At 40.3% G+C, this 14741-nt stretch overlaps 1 protein-coding gene across 1 annotated transcript in view; it reads left to right on the top strand.

The window, feature by feature from the left end:
* The window catches only part of SLC17A7 (solute carrier family 17 member 7), a 60405-nt gene that overhangs the window by 32619 nt on the left and 13045 nt on the right, over window positions 1–14741 (top strand). The window contains exons 2-6 of the mRNA XM_087917860.1: window positions 2932–3184; window positions 3883–4001; window positions 9766–9880; window positions 12342–12429; window positions 13229–13315. Of these exons, the coding sequence (XP_087773986.1) occupies window positions 2932–3184; window positions 3883–4001; window positions 9766–9880; window positions 12342–12429; window positions 13229–13315 (662 nt within the window). The remainder of the gene's footprint in view (window positions 1–2931; window positions 3185–3882; window positions 4002–9765; window positions 9881–12341; window positions 12430–13228; window positions 13316–14741) is intronic.

Below are 14741 nucleotides of genomic sequence, written 5' to 3'. Positions count from 1 at the left end.
TGGCAACTGACTCATATTTATGACAGTTGCAGTATCCTAGGGTCATGTGATCCCCTTTTGCGACCTTCTGATAAGCAAAGTCAATGGGGAAGCCAGATTCACTTAACAACCGTGTTATTCATTTAACAACTGTTGTGATTCACTTAACAAGTGTGGCAAGAAAAGTTGCAAAATGGGGCAAAATTCACTTAACAACTGCTTCACTTAGCAACATAAATGTTGGGCTCAATTGTGGTCGTTAAGTCAAAAGGTACTTGTATTGATGGCAAGTATGCTTATACCTGCTGCTTGAACGTGGAAATTTCCGCTAAAAATGCACTCTGATAGGGAAAAGGTTCAGAGTTAAAAATCCTGGAAGACAAACTGGAGTGTTTTATAAATCCACAAATCCTATGTCCAATTTCTTTTTCCTTACTATTAGACACACCAGAACTAGTTTCACCGGTTTAATAAGTAATTCAGTATGTAATGAAAGGAACAGAGTATGGTAGAAATAGAGGCCAGAAGTGAAAACGGAGGTGGAATTTTACTAAACTTACCAAATTAGCACTTCCTGAGTGAGACAAAAATACAGTTGTTCTTTGATATTCACACTTCTCTGAATTCTGCAAGGGTGTTCTTGCTTTTTTAAGACATACAGAATGTGCCTATTAGGGAAACGATGCTTATATTTGCAAACATGGCATTAAAATGTATTTGTATTCAATCAAATAGTATATAATACCAAAAAATTTTGTAGGAGGTGTGCAAAAATACAATGAGAGAAATGCACGTGGAAATGTGTATGATTTGAGTGGGGGGGCAGCCCAAAGGAAAAGGATAAAAATACTGGCAGAAATGGGATGCAACGAATTTAAGGTTGAGAAAATGAACGTGGGCCCTCCTGTCCATCTGGTGTCCTAAGCACTTGGGAAGTTTCAAAAGGATGCAGAAAATTTCCTTCGTGCAAGGACATTACCAAGAGCTCCTCCCTCATTGCAACAGTCCTGCAAGGCGGAGAAAGGCATAAGATGTACGGAAGATTGAAGATTTAGAAGAAGGGCAGGGAGAATTTTGGGATGAGGGAAAAGATGGTCAAGCAAAGCAGGACTGGGAAGAAGGACCATGTTCCTTGGTTGCTAAGCAAGGGAAATAATTCTTGGGCCTGGAGCCGAGACAGAGCTCACAGCCCATCTGCATCGGCTCTGCTCAGAACAGCTTCTGCGTGGGTTGCACCCGCCTCTCCACCAGGCTGACAAGACGGTATGGAAGAGCAGGAAGAGGCTGGTGACGGACAACGACTTGGGAGGGCTCCAAGCTTCTTTACAATCCTTGGCAGGGGAGAACTTTTGCAATTCCTTCTCACAGCCGCCTAGTTACAGGTCACTCTGCTTTCAGTGAAGCAGAGTCCATTAACTCTTTAGTACATATTGGGAAGGTAGACAAAACTCCCCTTTCCATTCATTAGACCAGGGTGGGCCTGTAAGCAGGCCAGTTGGTAGTACCCCTAGCACTGCCAAAAATTGATAACAGAATGTAACGGAGTTGAAAAGGACTTTGGAGGTCTTCTAGTCCAACCCCTGCTCAGTCAGGAAACCTTATACCATTTTAGACAAATCTCTGTCCAATGTCTTCTTAAAAACCTCCTGTGTTGGAGCACCCACAGCTTCTGGAGGCAAGTTGTTCCACTGATTAATTGTCCTAACTCTCAGGAAATTTCACCTTAGTATTAGGTTGCTTCACTCCTTGATTAGTTCCTTGATGAGAGGCTTTCTTGTCAATTTGAGATAAGACGTATATAAAAGCTGTCTCGTCAAACCAAAAATAGATTTTGGATTGTTGTTTTTTTAAAAAAATAATACCAAATTTTCCCTAGCAAAGAAAATTAACTACCTGCCCATGTGTATCCCATTCCCATAGTTATGGGACCATCCAACCCACCTGACATCATTGGCCTGCCTCCCGTGGTATGACTTTCTCCAATGCTAAGTGCATCTGCCAGTCACCAAGCAGTGCTCTTCCCTGCATTATTGATTTTGCTTTTATTGATTTTATGCCTAGTATTCTCCAAGACAAATCTCTTATTTTGCATATATAAAAGCAATTGAGTTTTTCTCTATTTTTTGCTCACCAACTCACAAGAGTCAGTGAATTCTGATGAGCAAATTGAATCCCTGCCTTCCCTTGTATTTGCAAGGGAAGAAGGTCAAAATGTAATTACTTACTCAGTAGAAAAACAAAAGCTTTATTGAGGGAGGTTTCCAGAGAGAGAGAGAGAGAGATAAAAGAACAAGAAGATGGCGGCCACAACTGCATCATGGAAGCCCTGCGTCTTTTTATGTGTGTTGCAATGCACAGTGTGTTAAAAAAAAAAAAAAAAAGACAGGACTTTGATGGTGTGTTTCCATCCAGCTCTAAGCCTTAGAATCAGTTAATGATTTTTAAAAAACACAAAAAGACTAAGTACAAAAATACGATACTCCTTTGCTGACATCTAACAGTCATAACAGGATCTCTGCCGGCGAAAGATGGAGGGCTTAATGAAGAATGCCTGGGCAGCCTTGTTATGCGTTAAATCTTCTGCTATCACACCTGTATTTTTAACTCTGTCTTCATCCCTGTCAAGAAATTCTTCTTTACAGCCGAATCTGAAGAAGAGTTCTGTCACACTCAAAAGCTGTCTAGATTTTTCATTGCACCTAATACAGGTAGTCCTCGACTTAGGAGTCAGGACCACAGTTTCTGTTGCTAGGGCAAGGTGGTTACTAAGTGAGTCACTCCTGATTTTACAACAGCCTCTGCCCCAAAGGCACTCACCATATTTCATGCCTGAGGGAAGACTCAAAGTCCTCATCTTCTGGTTTTCACTCTATCACCACTACATCAAAGTCCTAATTTTAACACATACATCCGTTTTTTTGTTCCCACCTTGCCTGCTGTCTCCACCCCCAGAATTCTAGAAAGAAAGCAGCCCGGTGGGGAGATCATCGAACTGACAGAAGAGGGGCGGCCTGTTGAAGTGACTGAGAAGGCCCAGCCCATCGTAGACTGTACCTGCTTTGGCCTCCCTCGCCGTTACATCATTGCCATCCTCTGCGGTCTGGGTTTCTGCATCAGCTTTGGCATCCGATGCAACCTGGGTGTGGCCATTGTCAGCATGGTTAATAATAACACTGTCTATGAAGGGGATAAAGTCATTGTGAAGGTGAGGCTGTTCATCCTCTGTTAATGGAAAGTAACTGCGTTTTGTTTCAGGATTGTTGCTTTGTTGTTGTTGTTTTGAGGGGGTGGTTCATATCTTCATAATCTTGCACCTCCTTAAAATTCTGAAAGATGCATCAGGTCAACAGATGAAGCAGTAGCATTTGAGAAATTTCACATGCTCAGAAGTCTGGATTTATAAAATACAAGTCAACACTCATAGGGAGAACAAGAGGTTGAGAATTCTACATAGATGCTTAATTTCTAAAAAGAAACATCAGGAAGAGAGAACAGGCCTGACAAACACTTAAGTGTTTCCCCTAATCCTGGGTATTCTGGGATCAGGTATTGAAGGAATGCACTCTTCATTCTCACATTCTAAAAAACACCCTCTTCAGCCTCCATTCAAGTTAACGTGTGCTGTCAGCTGGGCACATACTACCGTATAAATAAGTTTAGCTTCTGGGCGTAATGGTCCACACACTATTTCATTTACCTGAAATAATTTTCTGCAAGTCTTCCCCCCACCCCAAAAAATGCAGAATGACCTAACATAACATAATAACAGAGCAATAAACTGGCTCAGTTGCATTTCTCCAAATTGCTCCAAGTCCTATCTAAGGAGGCCCTATAAATGGCTCTAATCAGGAATTGCCTGCTCATGTGTCCCCTGTCATTTGTTTCTTCTCCTTTCCTGCTTAGAAAGCTGAGTTCAACTGGGATCCAGAGACAGTAGGCATGATCCACGGGTCCTTCTTCTGGGGTTACATCGTCACCCAGATCCCAGGGGGGTTCATATCACAGAAATTTGCAGCTAACAGGTAAAGGGGAAAAGTGAAATATATGTTTATGTGTAGATCAGCTAGGGAATCTAGGACCATCAAGATGTTAGTGTCTTGATCTTCTGGTGTCCATCACCACTGGCCATCCTAGCTGGGATAATGAAAGTTAAGAGACAGCAACTCTTGAAAATTTTATTAAATCAGATCTCAACTGTCTGAGGCTATAGTTGAACAGTTATGACTCCAGTCGTATGTTCTCTTCTAAAATTTGGCTCAAATTTGAATCATACAGGTAGGCCTCACCTTATGACCACAATTAGGACAAGAATTTCAGTTGTTATGCTAGGTCATCGTTAAGTGACTCATACCTGGTTTTACAAATTATTTTGCCACAGCTGTTGAGCAAATCATGTGGTCATTAAATAAATCCAGCTTTCCCCGCTGTCTGTTGAAAGCCAGCTATGAAGTTGCAAATGGTGATCAGATGATGTCAGAGTTTGTAGTGATCCAGCCAGCACACAAGCAAATAATTCAGCAGGATTCATTATAGAGAAAAAACTTTATTTACAATAATATAAAACATGATGCATGTATACAATATCCATGCAGCTCTTGCAATGTGGTAGAGAGAAGAAGTAGCAAGTGCAAGAACAATCACTAGAACTCTCAAGCAAAGACAAAATGAACTCTTTTGTACACAGAACAGTTAAGCTAAGCCATGTCCAGGCTCCAAGTTGTCTTAGTCACCAAATATTCCCCATTGGCTTTGTCATTACATCTGCCAGATTGTCTTCTAAAGAACAGTGAAGAAAGCACATCAATTTACATTTGATAGCTTCTCTTACATTACAATATTTAAGGTCCACATGCTTGCTTCTAGTTTTCACTCTGTCACCTGTTGCCATTTTAATGCAAGGAGCATTATCCTCAAACACTGTTACAGCTTCATTTACATTTAAATCCTGTAACAGCCGTACATACCAAGTTACCTCTGAAAAAAGTTCAGATACAGCAATACATTCTGCCCCTGCAGTAGAAATGGCTACAGTTGTTTATTTTCTGAACTTCAAACCAATTAAAGCCCCTCCAAATCATACCACAATCCCAGAATTGGACTTTTTGGTTTTTACATCATTGGCATAATCACCGTCAACATAATATTTCAACTTTAATTCTTCAGACACCTGTATTTAAAGACCCAAATTTACAGTTCCCTTCAAATACCTGAGAATTCTTTTTATACCCATCCAATGCAATTACATTGGTGCAGCAGTAAAGTGACTTAAGATGCTTACTGCACAAGCTATGTCTAGTCTGGACCACTTTGACAGATATAACAGGCTCCCTATTGTTGATTAATATATCTCTTGATCACAGGCTTCACTTTTCTCCTCACCCAAATTGTTATGGAAACCTGTGCTCATAGGTGTTGGAGAAGAATTACAATCCTTCATGTTATATCTCTCCAACAGCTGTTCATTTTTTCCCCTTTGACTGAGAATATAACCACCTTTCTCAGTTTTTGTATCTCTACACCAAGATAATTTTGTATTTCATCCAAATTCTTCAATTCAAATTTCTTCTCTAACTGATTAGCAAATACTTGTACCTGTGACACATCTTTTGCAATGAAATAAAGATCATCCACAAATGCTAATAATTGACAATCCCCACCTTGTAACTTTCCAGTATATATGCAACCACCAGCCTTGCAACTTTTGAACCTAAGACCCTTCAATGCCATATCTAAACAGACATTCCAATTCCTGGTTGACTGCTTCAACCTATAAATGGCCTTGTTCAATTTACACACAGTGTTAGGATTTTTACTTTCATACCCTGGTGCTCAAACCATAAAAATTTCTTCCTCTAATTCTCGTTCACCAAACCGGTTGTTACACTGATTGAATTCGATGATTTACATATTGTATAGTTCAAGTATGCCTTACACCCTTTCAAGTTTAATCCTTCTCCAAACTGTGGCATCTTTTGCAAAACGCTGAAGCTGACATGGCCAAGCTTTCTGTACAAGAGATGAATGCATGAATGATGCTGTGCCACATTTCCAAATGTTTGGGCACATTGAACCTTTGTCCCTGCAACACATAAAGATTATCCTGTTTATGCCCTGTGTATATACACTCCCATTTCTTTTTATGAGAAATCTCCCATTTACAAATGTGGTCTCAAACCCTTGTTTGTCTAAACTGGAGACACTCAGTAAATTATGCTCCATTTCAGGCACACATAATCTTCTATAAATATAAAAGTGAAATAGCACTCATGCATCATCACAAAATCTCCAGAACTGTAAAGTTTACAAACTTGAAATTTGGCCTGTATGTTCCTCTGGGTGCTCACTAAGAAAGGATTTTTCAAGATGACCATCAGAGCATTAATATTTTGTATATTATTATTAACACGCTCTGATGCTAAGTAGTTCTACTCCATCTCCCCACCTGAAAACAAATCTGTTCCAAATGCAAAACACAAGCAGAAGAGAGGAATTTCAGTTTCAGTTTTAGTTTCACAGCAGCAACCAGCTTTAGTACAGAACAATTGAGCTAAGCCATGCCCAGGCTCCTTGCTGACTCCTTGCTGACACAGCAAATACTGTTTCAGTTTCCAAACAGCCCTCAACTCTCTCACACACTGACAGCACGCTAGTCAAATGAATATCGATGGATACTGGTAGGCAGAGCCAGAATTTTTTCCTCCTTATTTTCCTCCCCCAAACCAAGGCCGATCAGATAGTTTAGTAGAGAAGCATGGGTATCCAGCTAGTATGTTACTAAACTTTCCCTCCAGACATGGAATCAGTACGCTGCCTTTTCCTATGACTTTAGCCTTTTGGCCATTTGCCAAGGCTATTGCATCTCCTCCAGCTGGATCCATTCTGAAAAACAAATTAACAATTGTTTGACTAGCCCCACTGTCTATTAACCATTTGTCTCTACTATTACAATAACTAACTTTTGCAACACAGCTTTTCTATCTGTTGTTTTTCTTCCTTGTAAACAGTCTTTCTTTAAATGAGTCTTATCAGTACAGATGAAACCCCACCATTGTTCCTCTTCATTCTTCTTAGAAATTCTTTGCTGGGCTATAATCCAATCTCTTCTGTTACTCTTGCCTCTGCAGACATCCTGTCTGTTCCTTTGGGATGTAATCCAATCTCTTCTGTTGCTCTTCTCTCTCTGGTCCTTGGACCCCCACCTCAGGAATTTCTTCTCATGGCTTCTTCTAAAATGGTGTTTGTTTTCTTCAGAAATCAAACAGGTTTTAAAGACTTCCATATATAATTCCTGTTCTGGTTTGTATTCAAAAAAGGCTGAAATAATGTCCCATGTTTCATCAAAACTATTTAACACCAACAGCACTTTCTGAGATTCAGGAGTCTGAATCCACACTGTTCTAACTCAATAAACAGAGTCTGCATGTGCAGCAAATGCTTCTTCACACTCTTTTGTGGTAGCAGTCAGGCTCTGTACAATTGTCTCGATAATTGCACAATATTGCATGCTGATGCACTCACATGCACGTCTAAATTTCAGCCAAACCTCCTTTGCAATTTTTAAATCAGCTACATTCAATAATTGTTCATCTTCCAAACTTAAAATGATGTAGGCCAGTGCCTTATCATGCTGCCTTTGATTTCAATGGCTAATGGTGCCTGGAATGGATTAATAACAATATCCCAGAGCTCCTTAGCTTTCAGAAAGCATCCTATTTTTACAGCCCAAATAATATTTCTCCTGTTGCAATCAAGGTAGACAGCTCTCACCTTATGATCACAATTGGGACAAGAATTTCAATTGTTATGCTAGGCCATCATTAAGTGACTCATACCTGGTTTTACAAATTATTTTACCACAGCTGTTGAGCAAATCATGTGGTCATTAAATAAATCCAGCTTTCCCCGCTGATTGTTGGAAGCCAGCTGTGAAGTTGCAAATGGTGATTAGATGATGTCAGAGTTTGTAGCGATCCAGCCAGCACACAAACAAATAATTCAGCAGGATTCATTATAGAGAAAAATCTTTATATACAATAATATAAAACATGATCCATGTATACAATACCCATGCAGCTCTTACAATGGGTAGAGAGAAGAAGAAGTAGCAAGTACAAGAACAAGCACTAGAACTCTCAAGCAAAGACAAAATGAACTCTTTTATACACAGAACAGATAAGCTAAGCCATGCCCTGGCTCCAAGCTCTGTCAGTCACCAAATAGTCACCATTGGCTAACTTATTGCTATGCCTATTTCAGTTCATGAATCCTTATACACTGACATATGAGTTCAGTATACTGCAACTATCATCAACCCATTGTTAAAGTTCCCACTGATGAAGCCAAATAATTCAGCACCCACAGGTCCATTTTCAGCAAAACACTGGTTTATTGAGTACATAATTCAGCACGAATGAAACTTAAAAAACAGCTATGACTATTTCATGCTTTTTCGTATAATTAAAAGTTAGTCATCCTCTGCTCCCCCCGTATCACAGATCACATTGTCCAGTTAGGTGCTCTGGCGTCTCCTTGGCAATGGAGTTCAGTCTCTGGTCAGCGCCCATTGAGATGACCTTGGTTCCCAGGATATAACAAATTGTTTTAGCTGGTGTGCATTCCAAGCCTCCTCGCACCAGCTCTGTGGAAACTTCAGAAATGGAATCATGGCTGCGACAGACCTGAGCTGTTTCAGAGTTGACATACATGCCTGTTGCCCACTGTCTAAATTTAGATCGCATGACTGTAGAGATATTGTGATGATCTTAAGTGTAAGGACAATACATAAGGCATATTTTTTTAGGGCTTTGTAACTCTGCATGGTTGCTAAACAAAAGATTGCAAGTTGAGGGTTACTTGTACAGTATACAGTGGTCCTAATCCAACAAGAGTCAGTTGGATTAAGTCTGCAATGGAACTTGAGTTAACAGTTTTTAATGAGAGCAGAAGATGAGTCTTTAGTAACCAGGCAAGAAAAAAAAAGTTTATGTTATGTAGTTTCACATTGCCAGACTAAACCATCTCCAGGCTGTTCAAGCATCTTCTCCCATCACCTATCCACCATCAAAGCAATGCAAAACTCATTGATATTATTTCAGTCCCACAACAGTTGGATGACCCCAGAAGATGCCTAAAGCCATTAGTGAGGATCCTGCCTCAAAAGTCGCTGTCACTTCAAGTCTTCAGGGGTCAATTTTGACCCCAAACAAAATGGCAATATCCCCTTAATCCAAAATAATGAAATACTGAGTGGTGCTTAAAGAAGACAATTGTTCCTCTGCACTTCATGAGATGGTATTGGGGTAGGGGTAGTCAGCAGTCATGAAATTTGTACACAGAAATATTATTCCCTCCAAATCTACATCTCAGAAGAATGTCTGATTCTTACGAAGCCAATTGAATCAAAATGAAGAGAGACCAACAGACACTATTTTACAGAAGTATACAGAAAGATAGAAAGAAGACCAAAACAGTTCATAACAGTGTTTTTCTTGGCAATTTTAAGATGTATGAATGTCAACTCACAGAATTCCTCAGCCAGCATCCTTCCTGAAGAATTCTGGGAGTTGAAATCCACACATCTTAAAGTTGCCAAGTTTAAAAAATATTGGTCTACAAGCTCTGCGTGTGTGGAATAGAGTATTCTGGAGCAAGGGTATGGCTGATTGCTTGGAAGAGTGAAAAGGGACACTCTAGAACACTTTCTTACGAGAACAATGCAATAGAAATTCTGTGCTCAAAGCGCTCTTTGCTGCTACTGATGCTAATACCTTCTACTCTTGCTTGCAGAGTTTTTGGCTTTGCCATTGTGGCAACCTCTACTTTGAACATGCTCATTCCCTCAGCTGCTCGGGTCCATTTTGGCTGTGTAATCTTTGTGAGGATCCTACAAGGGCTTGTTGAGGTAAGGCTGGTCACTTCACATGTTTGTTTTTGTAGCCACAAAGTTAACACAGGAATGGATAGGAATTGCAGAAGATGGTTTCCCCCAATATCCCTAAATGTTCCTCTTCCATCTCCCAGCAGAGTTGGATTAGAAGATGATCCCTTGTACTTTCTTTTAACTCAATAATTCTATGATTTTGTGAGCTTCTTCCACTTTACACTATATAAAGCCTGGCTGACTCTCCAGGGTATTGCAAGAATCCAATAAAAAACAAACATTGGTTATGCACACTTTTATTGCTAGCAGTAATAACCATTGAGAGCTATTCAAATGGCTAAAAGTATCACACAGCTGTACGAAGAACGACTAAACAGGTGTACAGGTGTAAGAAGAACATCAAACCACGCCATGCTATTGCCCTCAATGGGATGAATCCTGTTTGCTCTACAAAGAACTTGCACACAGAGCTGCTCAGCTGTCCGGGCAGCTCAGCAGGTCGTAAATTGCACTCATGCGCAACGCAGAGCAACAGAACCGGTAGTTATACCGGTCGGATCCCATCCCTGAAGATAAAGATAACCAAGTGGCAACAACCTGGAGAAGGCTGATTTCTATCTCAGTGTAGGGTTAGCCCAATCATCAGATTGTCTAGGAGAGATAACAGGGAGGAAAGAGTAAGGTTGGAAGACACAGCTCTGAATACTAAATGGCCTGTTGGAAGCCCCTGGACTGGATGGCTGCTTGCAGGTGTACTTTAGATTCTGTTCTCATAGCTAATATATTCTCAACTCATATTAGAGTTGAAATGAGTTTCACTACAGATAGATCCATACACAGAATGGGAGAAAGATCCCATTGTTCTTCATTTTAGCAAGCAGACTTGGGCTTGCCCTATTCAGTCTATTTTATTTAATTGTATTTATTTTATTATTTTTATTTTTTTACTTTATTGTTTATTTTATTATTTTATTTTACTTTATTTTTTATCATTTTATTTTACCTTATTTATTTTATTATTTTATTTTATTTTGTATTTATCTATTTATTTTTATTATTTTATTTTACTTTATTTTATTATTTTATTTTATTACTTATTTTATTTATTTTTCTATAGTTGTCCAATTGGATACAAGTCAGGGTAACTTTAAGAGAAATAAAAAATAAGACATATCACACATGAGGCAACTTCTCACCATCCCACAACCAGAATAATTAAGATGACTCCACAAGGCTCCTGAGGAAAAAGCCAAAACTTTAGAGCCTTTTAAAAGGCAGGCAGGTGATCCAAAAAAATCCCAGACTTGTGGGGAGTAACCTTGAGCCTCCTAATAATCTAAGGCACCTCAGAAGGATACAATTATTGATACTATCAAAGGCCATTCAGGGATCAGGGAGGCCCAGAATGGATCCAACCCCCATTCCAGTCCTTTCTTAGATTATCATGGAAGATCAGTGGTAATCTAGTATTGTTCTGACCCAGGTTTCATCAAACGTACTGAAACACAAGCTTGTTTGAAAAGCAAAACCTATTTTAATGCAACGCTGGGAATTACTTTCATTTTCCAGCAAGAACTAATTATACAGTTTCCCAAGACAAGCCCATGTTTGTCAGTGCTGTGGGATGCTGCCAAAAACGGAAGTCTTCAAAGTAATTATAACAGAGCCCACCCAAAGTATCAGAAAAAAAGCGACCAGAGTACAGAGCTTCAAGAAGGACTCAGAATATATTGAATTGCTTTGCTTCCTGCAAAGCTTTCGTCATCAAGGTCTGACTTTTATCCCTTATGGGAGGGGTAATTACCTCCCAGCCTTACTGCTCTCGCCTTCTAGCAGCTCTGCGCACACGCGCACTGGGAACAGGCTCCCCTGGGCCCTCTGCTTCGCTTTTGCCAGACTCACTCCAATATGTCCTGGCCCCATCCCTGCATCGGACGAAGGACCCTCGTCCAAGTCCTCTCCAGACTCCCTGATTGGTTCCCTTTAGTCCTCACTGTCCGATACCTCTGCCGTCTGCACCAGCTGCCAGCAAACCACAACAAGCATGTTGCCTTGATCCAGAAGCATATTGATATATCAACTACCTCCAGAGCCTTCTGCAACTTTCCCCCAAAGGAATTGGAGAAACAAATCAGAAATTATCCAATACTGTACAGAGCAGCAATGTCTTATGGGGAAGTAGCCACCTCCTCTCTCAAGGATGAATTTATCACTGCTTGGACCTACCAACTCATTATTTCCTGGGGAGACATTGCCCAACTAAAGGACATGGATCAAATGCACAGGTGATCACACTGACAGCTTTGAAGATCCCACCTACTTTCTCAGGGCCAACAGGTTTAATTCTTCTATGAAATTTCGTCTGTCTCCATGTTCCTATCACTATCTTACAGAAGAGTCTGAATACCAAAGAGTTAAGAGACTAATGAAACTAAATTTCTGGTCTTCCTCTTTATGGTAATTCTCTGCTCTCCACCTCCAGGGAGTCACCTACCCAGCATGCCACGGTATCTGGAGCAAATGGGCACCCCCTTTGGAACGTAGCCGCCTGGCCACAACTGCTTTCTGTGGTAAGATAACCTTGATTCTTAAAGCTGATATTTGTTGATTTCTGGAGAGTGAATCTTTGATCTATCTCTAGACCGATATTTTTCAAACTTAACAACTTTAAGATATCTATGGACTTCAGCTCCCAGAATTCCTCAGCCAGTATGCTGCCAGAGGAATTCTGGGAGTTGAAATCCACACATCTTATACTTGCCAGGTTTGAAAAACACTGATTTAGACTTTGTGCAAAACTCTGGATCAAAACACTTCACCGGAGTTTTTCCCTCTCATCCCCCCATTGGTTTATGAACTCACTAAAAATGGCTATGAAGTTGCTTTCACAATTTTTCTTTATTGTTGGTGAGGTATTGTTTTTTCATAATAATCTAGTAACAGAATTAAAATAGCGGTTACTCAAAGCATTCAATGCAGTATTATGATATCTATAAGCATTCATATTGATAGACAACACATTTCTCTAATCTTTACTTGGAAACAATATGGTCTCCTGCAAGCTGTAAATACTATTAGTAATTTTATTTTGTAGCTTCTACCCTGTTTGTTTCCTTTTCAGTTCAATTAGCATTGCTGGTAAATAATTAAGGAATTACACCTTAATTTCACCATTATTTATTAGCTCCTATTCCTCTTGTGGGTGGGTTTTTTTAACCATCTCCTTTTCTCTCATGTGTAAACACTATAACCATAACTAAGAATGACATTTCAGATCAAAGAGCAATTGCGCTATCAGGTTTACAGGTTGATGGGAGGGAGGAATCCTGGCTTACATATTTAGCTAATATTTCCTACATAACTTTCCAGGTTCTTATGCAGGAGCGGTAGTGGCCATGCCTCTTGCTGGGATTCTAGTTCAATATTCAGGATGGAGCTCTGTATTCTACGTCTATGGTAAGTGAACTGGCACGAAAGTGATGGCTGCCATATTGAGCCTTTCCTTACTGAGACTTAATCACAGCCTTAACATGCTTTAGCACACATTTTATTCTCCATGTCCCTGTGCCATTGCCTTCATCTCATTCCCAGCTTAACGAGACAGCCTTCAGTCATCCCCAGCTATATAGATATTAAAATACAGGCAGTCCTTGATTTACAACTGGTCACTTAGCATCATTTCAAAGTTATGACTTACTCCAAACAAGGAACTTGCGACCTGGATTTGAAGTTCTGATGGCTAGCCCTCATTCTCTCCCTACCCCCATGTTGATATGATCACATTTTGGGCAATCAGCAGCCAGCCTGCATTTATGCCATTTGCAGAGTCCCTGAGTCATGTGACCATGATTTATATTTTTTGCCAGAAAATGGCTTTAATTTCCACTTTCTGGCAAAAAAATGTCCTATAGTAAACAATGGGTTGGCTTAGCTCGTTCACTATAGGACATTGTTGTGCTAAAGGTAAAAGTTCCCCTCGCGCATATGTGCTGGTTGTTTCTGGCTGTAGGGGGTGGCGCTCATCTCCATTACAAAGCCAAAGAGCCAGCACTGTCCAAACATGTCTCCATGGTCATGTGGCCGGCATGACTAAATGCCAAAGGTGCACGGAACACTGTTACCTTCCCACCAAAGTGGTCCTTTCTACTTGCATTTTTACATGCTTTCGAACTGCTAGGTTGGCAGAAGCTGGGACAAGTAACGGGAGGTCACTCAGTTACATGGTGCTAGGGATTCGAACTGCCGAACTGCTGACCTTTCTGATCAACAAGCTCAGCATCTTAGCCACTGAGCTAATGCATCCCTACATTGTTAAAAGACATTGTTAAGCACTTGCTTAACAACTGCCACCAAAGAGGTCGTAAAATTGGGCATGGTCACATAATTTCACATAGTTTCTTCCCCAAACCCCCAAAACTTTAACCTTAGACTGTCTACTATTGACCTCACCCCTTTCCTAAGAGGTCTGTAGGGGGCGTGCATAAGCGCACCAACGTGCCTACCGTCCCTGTCCTGTTCTTTCTTTTATTTTTCTTATATGTACCCATTTCATGTATTCATAACTATGTATATACTTATACCTATTATCTTGTAAGCGATTGACAAATCAAAATAAATAAATAATAATAAATAAATGATAACTGGCTTAACAACTGAGCCTAATTATGGTCACTATCTGTTGTAAATGTTCCCACTTATTCCACCACCATCTGCAGAAAGCCTCCAGGTCTACGACATTTTGTCACCCATCACCTTGGCAAGAAGTCAGATGACTGGAATGATGGGAAACCTAAGCAGTTGAAGCTAGATAAGGATCAGCAACCGGAGCCACAGATTTCCTGACTTAAAAGGGGTGGCGATCATGTTCACCCAAGAGGGGGGG

The sequence above is a fragment of the Pseudonaja textilis genome, chromosome Z (genome assembly GCF_049901715.1).
Source record: "Pseudonaja textilis isolate UNSWEBS1 chromosome Z, rPseTex1.2, whole genome shotgun sequence".
NCBI classification, from domain to species: Eukaryota; Metazoa; Chordata; class Lepidosauria; order Squamata; family Elapidae; genus Pseudonaja; species Pseudonaja textilis.
The sequence above is the reverse complement of the archived record's forward strand: the minus strand, read 5'-3'. Positions and strand labels throughout refer to the sequence as shown.